Below are 12,868 nucleotides of genomic sequence, written 5' to 3'. Positions count from 1 at the left end.
AATAGTTTACGCTAGGTGAATTTCTTGACTTCCCTCAAGTTTATAATTTTAATATTAGTGTAAGTATTCACTGTTTATTGTACTTACGACGCCCTTTTACAGGAGTGTGTAATCTGAGACCACTTGCCCCAGCGCCCGCACCCGAACCTGCAGCATTGCCACCTCCAGAAGAAGCAGCACCTGATCCGCTAGCAGCAGTGCTTCCACCAGGATTCGCTGCGCTTGCTTCACCAGGATTCGCTGCGCTTGCTCCACCAGCTGCAGCTTTTGCTCCGTCAGCTGCAGCGCCTGCTCCACCACCTGCAGCGCCTGCTCCACCACCTGCAGCGCCTGCTCCATCACCTGCAGCGTTACCAGCTTCTTTTCCTCCTTCACCACCACTGGCTGCTGCACTGCTTCCTGCAGCTGCCGCTCCATTTTTACCGGATGATGCGCCCCTTCCTCCAGCTGCTGCTCCTCCTCCTCCTGATGATGCACTTCCTCCACCTGATGCAGTGCCACCACCTGAATAATTAGTTGATTCATAGCTTGCAGTTTAGCTCCCCTTTTAAGTAGAGATGCTATTTAAAACGGGACTAAAAGCTTAGTTATGTCCAAATTTTCAATTTTTATTTTAATTCATTCAATACTGAATTAAGGTTTTGTCTTTCACTCGGACTAATACATAATTACATCGTAAAAGATAATAAATAAAATTAAAATAGAAAAGAAAAAGACCAAAGTGCACAAGAAATACAAACAGAACAGTTTAAAGAAACATGTAAAATAGAAAAGAATTAAAGATAATACTAAGATAGGTAAATGTGGTATTATGAGCTGTTCGTCATTATAAGCTCTTCAACATTTTTCAATGCAACGTTCTCAACCAACTTTAACTTCTTTTAATTGAACAACGACATTTGGTTCGGACGTTTTTGGTAAGTTATAAATTTAAGTTTCCTAATGAAAATAGCATTGTATCTCGATTTGCGAAACTTTGATTCGTTAGTTTGTTTATTTTTAATTGTAGTTCCCAATCATTTAAATTAATGCTACTTAATAATTGAAATAATTGAAAGATCTTCAAAAATTATTTCTGTGCCGATACTACGTAGTTTTGGAAGTAACAAATATTGATTACGAGTGTTATATTTCCAATATGGGCCACCACAAGTGCTTTGTATATAAACCCTTGAAACTTTAGCTGCTGAAGAAAAGGAGGATAGACTATGTTTACCTGAAGATAAAGGAATATGAAAGATAAAACAAGATGTTTAACAGTGTACTAAGAAATCAAATTAAAATAAACTGGACAGTTAAAATGGAATTTCTTGAACATTCAGATAGTGAGACATGAGCATTAGATAAAGATTTTGGGTAACATATCTTTTAAATATCAATCAAGGTGATAATCCCAATAATGAAGCAGTTCGTTCGTTCATAATATTCGGCAGATAAATGATGAGAACTGTGAGTACAATGAGTTGTCTGCAAAACATGGTCACACCATGGCTGCATTGCAAGGCATAGAATGTTCATATATATATATCTGCTATATACTTTTTTTATAAACCAGTTATTATGTTTATTCATAACAGCGGCCCATATCATCAGCTCAAAACTACTTCTCTTAAATAATTTACTTTGATTTTAATTTCTCTCACATACTTAAAACTGTTCAGAACCGTTTATACTTTACTTTGAGCTTTATGAAACATACTTAAAGTGTTCGTAAAAAATAAGCAAAAAATTAAAACTCGATTTTTTTAATGTTGAGAGAAAAAGAGGCTCATAATACCATTTTTACCTCTAAGAGTAATGGTCATTTCTTAGACAGAATCCAAACAGAAATAAGTACTAATAGTGATAGTTATGGTGATAAGTCTGAAACAAAAGATAATTTTTAAGTTGATTTTTAGACGTTGCTACGTAACTACGATGTTTACTTTCAAACATCTTCGGAAATGTCATTTTACAGTTTCCTGTTTGTAAATAGAACTATGGCTTGGCAGAGAAAGTAGAGGCGTTTCACTATTTCTTTTGATTTGTAGATGATGTTGGTACTGATGTTGAAAATATATTAGGTATTCCGTTTTTACTATGATAATTGTAAATAAATTTGTAATTATATTTTGAGTACATCGGTCTCTAAGCTTCATATACTTTAATTTTCCGAACTTAAGTAAATGGTCTGAAAACATCAAGTTAAATATATAATGGAATCATGATTTTGCATTATTTGCCGTATATCCTATAGGTATTTTGGTCAGTCAAAAGTACTAATTCTTCTCTTTTTAATGCAAATATGTAATTTTTGTCAGTCTGATTTTTTTTATTTAAAAAAGGAAGGAAACCGAAAGCTTATTATATGTATAATAACTATGTCTTTCCCAGTTTCAACGTTTACCAGAACGCAGCCTTATATTCTTACCTTATCAGCAGCAGATACTATTATCCTACTCATAGATATGTTTGTGACACTGAAATTGTTTATGTAATTCTGCTGGATCTAATGACAATCAAGTAACATTATTTTCGGAAATGGTTGTTCTTTATCTCGATATTCGTTATTTTATTTTGTTACAAATGTTTAATTGATTTGCTTAGATATAAGGTTAGACGTCGTAAGCCTATATATCATATTCTGAATGGTTCATAAGTTTTCGAAGATTATAAGTATATAATAAGTAAAACAGAGGTTCAAAGACGATACATTGTGGTACCTATGGCAGTACATTATTACTAAAGATTTTGATGAAGCTCTATACTCCTACTGATAATCAATCATTTTGTTATATACTCAGAAAGTACACGTCTTATTCAAATTTCCACAAACAGAAAGGTTTCAGTAATACAGAAACATTCTCTTGTGAAAATTGTGCACATTCTAAAATAAATTCCATCCATAACTTCTCGATAATAAATAAAACAGGAGACATTAAAAAAAGTATTCGATGTTGTTATGATCGAGTCTGTTGCTCCTTCCGATTTCAAATTTACTTCCATTTCAGCTACGACATTTATTTTGTGTGTCATATCTTAACCCCTTTGCTCTTCGTTACTGCAAATCCTTTAATAATAAGGAGATATGACTAAGCAACAAAACTGAACATGTGAACTAGGGAATTATTCTTAGATACTGCTGAAATAATGAACTTTGAATACTATACTTCTGACTCAGAATAATTGATCAACAGAATATATGGCACTCTTCGGCCATTTCCACTCCTCATACAACTGTAATACGGATTTAATTACCGTGAAAAATAAATTTCAATATTCGTGAGCTCTGATCTCTGGCTCAATGAACATTGAGCTCAATGATTGAGCGCAAGTGTGATCAAAAGTCATAATTTGAATCAAATTTAGTCAAAAAGAGGATAAAGATCACAATTTCTTAGCATGGGCAAATGTGATATGGTAAATGGTTACGAGATCGAGTTAGCAATTGGTAACCTCATTGAGACTTTGAATGCGAGTCATATATTGCGTAGTCCTCGTTGTGATTATTGAACTCGAGTCTTTCTGTTGATGGTGTAAGCCTCAGTTTGAATTATCCTAGATTGTAGAACGCCTCCGTCTACCGTATACCAGAAATGTGATTCCTGCACTATTTGAAATAAAATTTTTGCAAAGTTTCCGAAGGTGTTCTCTTCTGTTGGCATTCGCATAACAAGCTAAGAAGTAAATGATTGCAACAAAAAATAACAAAATTCCCCTTTCTAAGTTATTAAAAAATCTAAGAACCATAAATATTTATATTAAAATTAAATCCATTTTTTCTTAAATCATGTTAATAAGATGAAAACTATAATCTATTAATAAAAATAAATTTTATATTTGAAATCGTCATAAACTGCCTAAAATCTTCAGCCTTTAGACTGGAATTATAACATTAACTAACCCTCCTTGAGCAGGTTATTTAAACTGCTGATTACGTTAGCGCTATTGTGACAGAAAAAAGTGTAATCTGTAAAATATTATTGAAGCAAGGGTCAGTGCCTCTGGAAACAGGGAAAAGAAGCCCACGGCTGTGTATAGGAAAAGGTCCTACACTTTCTTACGTTCAACACTCATTAAAGTCATGTAGTTAATGCCATCCGCCGACTTCCTCTTTTTCCACAAATTGTTCCAGGTACGTATCTTAAAGAATATGAATAAACTCTAAAGCCGCGTTTTAAGGTTGGTGCAAAGGGACAAGTTTTGCCAATAGATGCCACCACAGTCTTCGTATCTCTCTCGTGTATTTTTTTACCTTTCACAAAAATTCACGATTTCTCTTACAAATTTCAAGCTAGAGGTTTCAAATTTTTAGAGAAGGAACTTCATAACCTATCGAAGGCAACAATCCGTGCCGATTTCTTATTTAGAATTTTCTTCATTGTTGAAACAGTTATATTGTTAAAGGTTTGGATATCTCTTTCAACAAACAAACCATTTCAATAATGACGAAAATTCTAAATAAAAAATCGGCACGGATTGTTGCCTTCGATAGGTTATGAAATTCCTTCTTTAAAAATTTGAAACTTCTAGCTTGAAATTTGTAAGAGAAATCGTGAATTTTTGTGAAAGGTAAAAAATACATGAGAGAGATAGGAAGACTGTAGTGACATCTATCGGCAAAATTTGTCCCTTTGAACTAACGTTAAAGATGATAGGACGTGAAAAATTGTTCTTATCAAAGATGGAATTCGGCCAGCTAAGTTGGCGAGTAAATTTCTTTCCAACTATGCTAACGCAACTCTTCTAAAATATTTGTACTATTAATATGAACAAATTACAAATCACTTTACTTCCTGCAGAATCTATTTTTCGGGTAACTACTAGCTCCTTGAATTTAACATGTAAATTAGAGTTCTACTTCTGATTGTCTTTTCTCAATCGATCAACACTACCTGTCATAGAAGAACATAACATAAATTATGACCATGTTCTCAATAACAATTAATCTAATTGTTCTTGTATATAACAGGAAGCTTTGCCCCTGCAAAAAGCAAGCTTTGTCGTAGCACAACATGAGCGTAACTAATCATGATAAATGAAAATGAACAAATTAAGCGAATTGTTCTGGGTTATAATTAACAAAATATTCTTACCATCTAGCGGAATGACAGTCTTCTCCGGTTTTCCTAAATTTGAATAGTAAAAATGACAATTATTAATATTATAAGGATTACAGGAAGAGAAAGATTAATTACTCTATAATCTAGATTTGTGTTCTATGGAACATTTTACATTGGGAAGCCAGTAGTTAGTTAAAGCTACTCCAGAGTTACGCCGTTTGATATATTTCTCGTTTTGATCAGAAATTACTCATTCAATATTTACCCCTGAGTTACTCTATATAGAGTAGTTACTAGTATAATTAGATATTGAATAGATAATACACCCTTTAGAACCACACTGCATACAGCAGTTTTCAACAATTATAGAAAACAAATAAACAGCTCTCACTGTACAAAATTCACAATCACACTTAACAAAATTACAGATATAACTGTGAAATTATTTTACACCAATTATTATTTATACTGTATTAGTATGTATTTACTGCAATTTATATTACTATGTATTTATACTGTATTGTACTGTATTAGTATTAGTATGTATTTACTGTATGTCGGTTTATCACTGGAATTATGGTTGTCTGTTGTTTCAGCCTCATTATCATAACGTAATGGAAATGTAGTATATCATCCAATACTTTCTGAAGTGGCCTCATGAATGTTCTCATATATATATATATATATATATATATATATATATATATATATATATATATATATATATGAACATCATTATACAAACGGGAAACCTGTTTGCATATAATGTGAAATTCTTTGTCTTGTCTCTATACTCAGCCAGACAGCAGAGAATACCAAATAATGTGCCAAAAAGTAGAAACAGTTTTGTTGGAAAAAATTCGCAGTTAAAGTGCCACTTATACCATGAATAAACTTGATCAAACTGTGAATACTTGGAGGTTTCCACAAGAGTTTCAAAGAGAAAGTAACTGTGTAAGTGCAACTTTGTTGATATTACTGATTAACGAACTACTATTTGGAGGATGACACTATGAATAAAGGTCTTGTGATATTTTGTTACCATGCAAAAGCAGTGCAAACATTAGTGTTTTGCCACAAAATTCGTTTCTACCTAACACCCTCTTCCCAGATGAATTTAATTTGTTCATCGAGTCTTTATATTAGTTTCAGGTGAACAGGTGAACTTGTGCTTGGACCAGCAAGGTATTCAATCATGTTACATGGTCGATTCGCGCTACTAAGGTGCAAAAGTAATAACACCTTTCATAAAGTCTTAACTTTCTTGCACAAGAAAAGTAAAAAATCAAACATGAGTAGGGGAATGATGATTGCGCAGCTTCAAACATAAGCGAAAAGCGAACGTGACTACGATTCATATTATAGAGTCTATATGAAGTCATAAGTTAAAATAAAAAAAATGAAAATTTACTTATGTGAAAGTGTTAAAATGACTCAACTATGAATATTGAATACTTACGACTCATTCTGCATTGTTTTCTATAACATGTATATGTTATTGTGATTTGAACTAATTCACATGGACATACTGCATAATTAAAATATTTAATTTCCCAGTTCTAAAAACTGAGAATAAACAGAGTAGCAGTTTTAGCTGGTAAGTTCGATGAATCTCATCTTGAATATAATAAAGCCGTGCAATGTGTTAATAAGTGTTAACATTGATGGTCAGAAATCACAACAATACAATAAATGTAAATTTTGAAATAAAGAAAAGTCTGCGAAACAAATGTTAGATTTATAAGGCACATTGGTTGCAGCTATATCATATTACGCTATTTTTCTATTTACTAACCATAATAATAATACTACATTGCTATTCGTTGGGTCGATTTAAATTAAGATCCTATGACGGTATCTTAGATGCAGCTTTTCTGAGAGGAAACAAATACACTGAGTTATAGTAATTTGTCTAATAGGACAAATTAAAAATATCTTTACCTAATTTTACTTGTCATTCAATATCTTAACTGAAATAATCATTCTGGTAAATTTACTTAAATTGAGTCTCTGAACTGAAGTATTTCCCTAGATTAATTAAATGCAATTACTATTTTGGCGATCATGATAGGAAATATATATACAATCGTATATGTAAAAACGATTGCCACTGTGAATGCTAAGACATTAATGCTTGTTTAATTCAGTGTACAACATTCACATTATTATTTATTTGAAAAACTGTTTCCCTAACATAAATCGTTTAAACTAACAATTTGAGTAATGTTTCTGATACTTAATCAGTTTACAAGCAGCTACCAAACACGTTATAAAGCATTTTATGTACGCATTCCTTAATTAATATCTTATTATATAGAATTCAAACGCAATAATATGTAAACCTCTAGACATAATTGAAATACTTTGTTCACATGTTATCAATTACGAGTATCTTGGACAAATTTCGTACCTTATATTTCTTCAATTATTTTTGCATAATTTCTACTAGTAATTATCTGAAAACTGCGTAATTATTCCTACTTGTTTCATTTAGTCATTTTGTGAATGGTAATAATCAATATACTCATATGTACTAAATTTTTAAAGTTCTACGTTCATTTGCATTTTATACAAAAAGAAGCAACGAAAAAATAAATAAAATTTAAATGGCTCATTAAATAATTAAATATATCGTCCATGTCTCGAACGAGATTATAACCAACACAAAGATTTATTGTGAAACCAAGTTAATGTATAAGAGTATGTCAGCCACGTTGTAGATAAGCGTATTAAATGTAATTTTTATTTTTCTGTTCTCTTACCCAGTTTACTCACTTTTAATTAACAGATTTCAATTACTGAAGCTATTCCTCTTAATTATATGTTTAGCATATGATCATATGACACAGAAGACGCGGATTTGAATTCATATATTTCGGATATCATCTAGATCCACTTCCCAAATAACATCTCTAATGAAGTCGAACCTAACCTATATCGAACTAATCAATTACAACCATTTTTTAAATTTCAGTTCAAGTGCGTAGATTATCTAACATAAAAATCTACTACGAAATATATTATCAAAATATATTATTGAAGTAGGTCTACATGGAGCTATTACACTGACGTTCCAATTCATAGTTAACATATATACATATATATATATATATACAAAATCAATCACCTCCTCCTTCTTTAAATTTGATGACCTCCGTTATTGTTCTTCCCTTCTTATCTGTGAAGAAAATAATATATTTTGAATACAGTGTCAAGCATTACTAGTATCTGTATAAAATATGTGATTAGCAACAAAAACCAATGACAACAAATAATTGAAAATTATGTTATACTCCGCGTCCCCCGAATTGGCGTATGGCAGCTAATAACCTCGAAATACGCTGTTACTAAACGCTCAGGGAGAAAACTAATCATTCATAATTGTTCACAAATACGAACAAAGTCAATTATGAATGATCAAATTCCTACCTGAAGGTTTAATAACAGCGCACTGTGAGTTTATTGGCTGATGCCACAGCCAAATTCGGGTGATGCGGACTGTAATATAAAAACGTTGTTGCGGAGAAAAGTGAGAAATAATGTTTGTAAAGCACTGCTTGATATAACAAGGAATAACACTAAATTCACTTGTTTTCGATCGAAAGATCCAATATATTTCAACCAAAAATTTTCTTTTAGAACTTATAGTTAGAGAGCTACATCAGCGTGGCCAAACCCAACCTATTACTTAACTTAGTAGAAAATACGAAAACTCAATTTCGGGGACGTTCAAAACTTTTCTGGTTCCTTATCGAAAACCATTATTGGCCAAGATCGGAATCTTTTGTCTGTTTTTTGGATCATTAATAAACTTCTTGGCCAAGATCGCAATATTTTCATCCATTTTCTTGGGTTTTCCTAAAATTGTTATTTATTTCTTTTACAAGAATGTCGAATAAAAAAGAAGTAAACTTGTGTTATTATTTATTCCAAACTGTTTTCAGTTCGCGAATCCTGTTGCGAACTTTGAACCTTAAAATATGTAAAACGATAACAGTGTCACCGTTATTATATGGTTGAGAAATATGACCGTTTATATTAAAGCAAGAATACACATTAAATGTGGGGCCGCGGTGGCTCAGTGGTAGAGCGTTCACCTCTGGTGCTCGGGGTCCCGGGTTCGATCCCAGCCCCCGCCAAGTGAAATTTGTATTGGACAAACACCGTGTGCGTGGTTTTTTCGGGGTTCTCCCGTTTCCTCCCACTTTCTTCATTCCACCATTTCATTCATTTCTCATTATCACCGTTTCCTTTAGCCTAACCGGTATAATCGTGGGACATAAAACTCAAAAATAAAAAAAAACTGAGACGAATTTTGGGAAAGCAGTTGAACGGAAATGGGGAACAGCGGAAGTCTCATAACAAAGAACTGCTAAATTTACTGTATAACGTTTACGTAACATTGTTAAAGTCATCAAGTTCAAAATTTTCAGGTAAACAAATCAATTAGTCACTACGAATAAAATTACGAACTTTTAAAATTTTTCAATCGGAACTCAAATGGATAAAAAACCATTAAAATCAACTACGGGCCTTACCAAAATGGATTTCACAGAAATGGGCTTACAAAGTAGAAGTTGTATATAGTTCGCTAAAAACAGGAGTCAATGGCATCAGAGAATGGGCCATTAAACCTTCGTGTTCCATAGACCACCGTGATAGTTAATCAGTTGGTTATTAGAAAATATACTATAGTTGTATTGCTTAATTGTTAGATCAACCGACGAATATTGAAATATAGGTTGATCATCCTTCTCTCTGTTATACTACACATCGAACGAAAGCAAAAATATATAGAGTACTCAAACTAGTTTAAGAATGAAGGTAAATAAATAATGGCAAATGTGTCTCGCGCAAGTATTCAAAAATTAAACACAAAATACGAAAAAAATAAACCTGCTATTTAGTATAAGTTTCACATACACACTTCCCTACATGAGTATGTGGAAACACAAATCTCCGTGTGTAGACAAAAGTCCGGCTGAGTTAATTTTAGCTGGAGGCAAAAAATTGTGGAACAAGATACACAAACTCAATATCCTTATCTGGAACAAGGATGAATTCCCACAAAAGTGGAACGAAATTCTCATTGTTCTAAATCAAAAGGAAGGCGACAAAACTGACTGTAATAATTATCGAGGCATTTTTCTTCTGTCAACGTCCCGTAAAATCCTCTCAAGCATTCTATTAGCAAGATTGACCCCATACGCAGATGAAATTATTGAACATTATCAGTACGGATTTAGACGAAATAGATCAAATATCGACCAAATATTTACCATACTACAAATACTCTGAAAGAAGATGGAATACAATACTCCAGTACATCAACTAATTATTAATTTTAGAAAGGCTTAGGACTCGGTTAGGAAGGAAACACTGTACAACATTCTTACAGAATTTGGAATATCTAAAAAGATAAATAAATTAATTAAGATATGCTTAAATGAATCCCAAAGTAAAGTCCGGGTTGGAAAACTTTGTCCATTAGCTTTAAGGTCGAGAATGGGCTGAAACAAAAAGAGACGTTGTCGCCATTATTATTTAACTTTGTTCTGGAATACGTTATAAGAAAAACTAAAGATATCAACCAGGAACTAGAGTTTAATGATGTTCACCAGATTATGGCATATGCTGATGATGTAAATTTAACAAGGAATAATAGGAGAACAATAGAAAGAAATGCAGACGTGTTATTAAACATTTACAGAGACATGAGTTTGGAAGTAAATGTAGAGAAAACTAAATACTTGGAAGTTAGTCGGGATCATAATACGGCAAATTATAGATGCGTTAAATACCGAATAATACTTTTGACAAAGTTGGTACTTTCAAATATAACGGGTTACAACTAAAAATCTGCACAAAATGTGCCGAATCATAAAATAAAACCTATTGACACAGTCATCTCTATTCTTTGGTATGTTGATAGTACACTCTTTGTCTAATTCACAATATGTTTGCTTTCTTTCAAATGCGAAGTAACTGGTAGAAAATGGCGTCAAAGGAAGAAGTCCTCCGTGCACGCATTGTAAATTTCCATGAAAAACATCATGAATTGGGGAAATCATATTGTGTGAAACACTTTGCTGCTGAAGGTGTACCAAAAAGATCAATTTACGCGATACTTAAATCCGGAACAATAGAAAGAAACGCAGGAAGTGGTTGAAAGGCAGCAATTATGACGAATAAAAATAAACAAAGACTGAAAAGGATGTTTGACAAGAAAGACAACATTAGTCAGAACGACGCAGCAAAAACATTTAACTGTTGACAACAATACATATCTAAAACATTAAAATCAATGGAAATAAAAGCATGCGAAAAGGAAAAAGCTCCATCTTTTACAGACACGCAAATAAAAACTGTGAAATCAAATTGTCGTTGGATGGTCAGAAATTACAAAGGAAAATCGTTTGTTTTGGATGATGAAAGTTACTTTAGCCTTTCTAAATCCCAAATGCCCGGAAATGGCATTTATTATTCCTCAGACAAGCAACATACTCCTTCTAATATAAAATATAAAGGCAAGCAGAAATTTGAAAGCAAAGTGATGTTTTATTTAGTTGTATCGGACAAAGGTGTGTCGCAACCTTATTTCAAGCCTAGTGGGTTAGCAATCAATCAAGATGAGTACGTGAAGCAATGTCTTCAAAAGATCTTAGTTCCCTTTATACGAAATAATCATTCTGACAATAATTTTATTTTCTGGCCTGACAAAGCCAGCTCTCATTATGCGAGAAAGGCTCAGGAGTACCTCATGTCCCAAAATATTCCTTTTGTGCCCAAAACCAAAAATCCAACTAACTTGCCCCAGTGCCGCCCAATCAAAGATTTTTTTAAACAATTGAGTGACAAGGTGTACATACATAATTAGAAGGCAAAAACTGTTCAGCAGCTTCAAAGAAGAATACGCAAATGTTTAAAAGAAATTGACCCAACTGGCGTCCAAACAGCCTGTGCGTCTATTCAAACACGTTTGCGGACTGTAGCTGATCACTGACCATTTGCAATGTGTCACTAGCATTTTCTTTTCTGCCTATGTATATACTGTAAATAAACGTTAAAACATAGTTTCCATTTGTCATCTGATTGCTTTTATCTTACCTCACATATTGTGCACATTTTTAGTTGTAACCCGTTATAAGATCAATATTAGCAGAATAAAACCATATTCACGAAGAAATTAAGAGTAGGGAAACTAAAACCAAGGACTTTGTGTTATTACACACTTCAAAATCTCTTGTCGTCGCGAATTGTGTCGAGGAATTTGAAGCTTAAAATATATAAAACGATAATCATGTCTGTTGTTCTGTATGGTTGCGAAGCATGGTCGCTTACTCAGAAGAAAGAACATAGACTGAAGGTGTTTGAGAATAAGATCCTCAGACGAATATTTGGACCCAAGAAAAATGGGAATGGGGAAACTTTATAACGAGGAACTACATAGTTTATACGGTTTACCAAACATTGTTAGGGTCATCAAGTCTAGGAGGCTCACAAGGGTGTGTTACGTAGCCAGGATGGAAGAAAGTAGGAACCCTTTAAAATCTTAATTAGAAGACCAACCAGGAAACGACCGTTAGAACGACCTAGGCGCAGATGGGAGAACAATATTGAGATGGTTATCGCAGAAAGAGGAATGCAAAGTAGAATGTAGTATTAATTGACTAAGGATAAAAGTCAGTGGATAGCTTTTGTGAACGCGGCATTGAACCTTCTGGTTCCATAGGCCATAGAGTTAGTTAGATAGATGAGTATATAAACTATTTATGTTAAATTTTGCTATTGTCCAATTGGATCAATGGTTTCAGAAATAGTTACAA

The 12,868-nt window shown here is 33.0% G+C and overlaps 1 protein-coding gene across 9 annotated transcripts in view; it reads right to left on the bottom strand.

The window, feature by feature from the left end:
- LOC145683720 (uncharacterized) overlaps positions 1-12,868 on the bottom strand; it is a 425,859-nt gene that overhangs the window by 48,145 nt on the left and 364,846 nt on the right. For all 9 annotated transcript variants that reach the window (XM_081755184.1, XM_081755185.1, XM_081755190.1 and 6 more), the window contains 3 exons: positions 8,170-8,220; positions 5,076-5,108; positions 88-504 (listed from right to left, as the gene is read on the bottom strand). In XM_081755184.1, the coding sequence (XP_081611310.1) occupies positions 88-504; positions 5,076-5,108; positions 8,170-8,220 (501 nt within the window). The remainder of the gene's footprint in view (positions 1-87; positions 505-5,075; positions 5,109-8,169; positions 8,221-12,868) is intronic.

The sequence above is a fragment of the Thermobia domestica genome, chromosome 4 (assembly GCF_964235325.1).
Source record: "Thermobia domestica chromosome 4, izTheDome1.hap1.1, whole genome shotgun sequence".
NCBI lineage: Eukaryota > Metazoa > Arthropoda > Insecta > Zygentoma > Lepismatidae > Thermobia > Thermobia domestica.
Note: the sequence above shows the minus strand (reverse complement) of the source record. Positions and strands in the feature narration are given on the sequence as shown.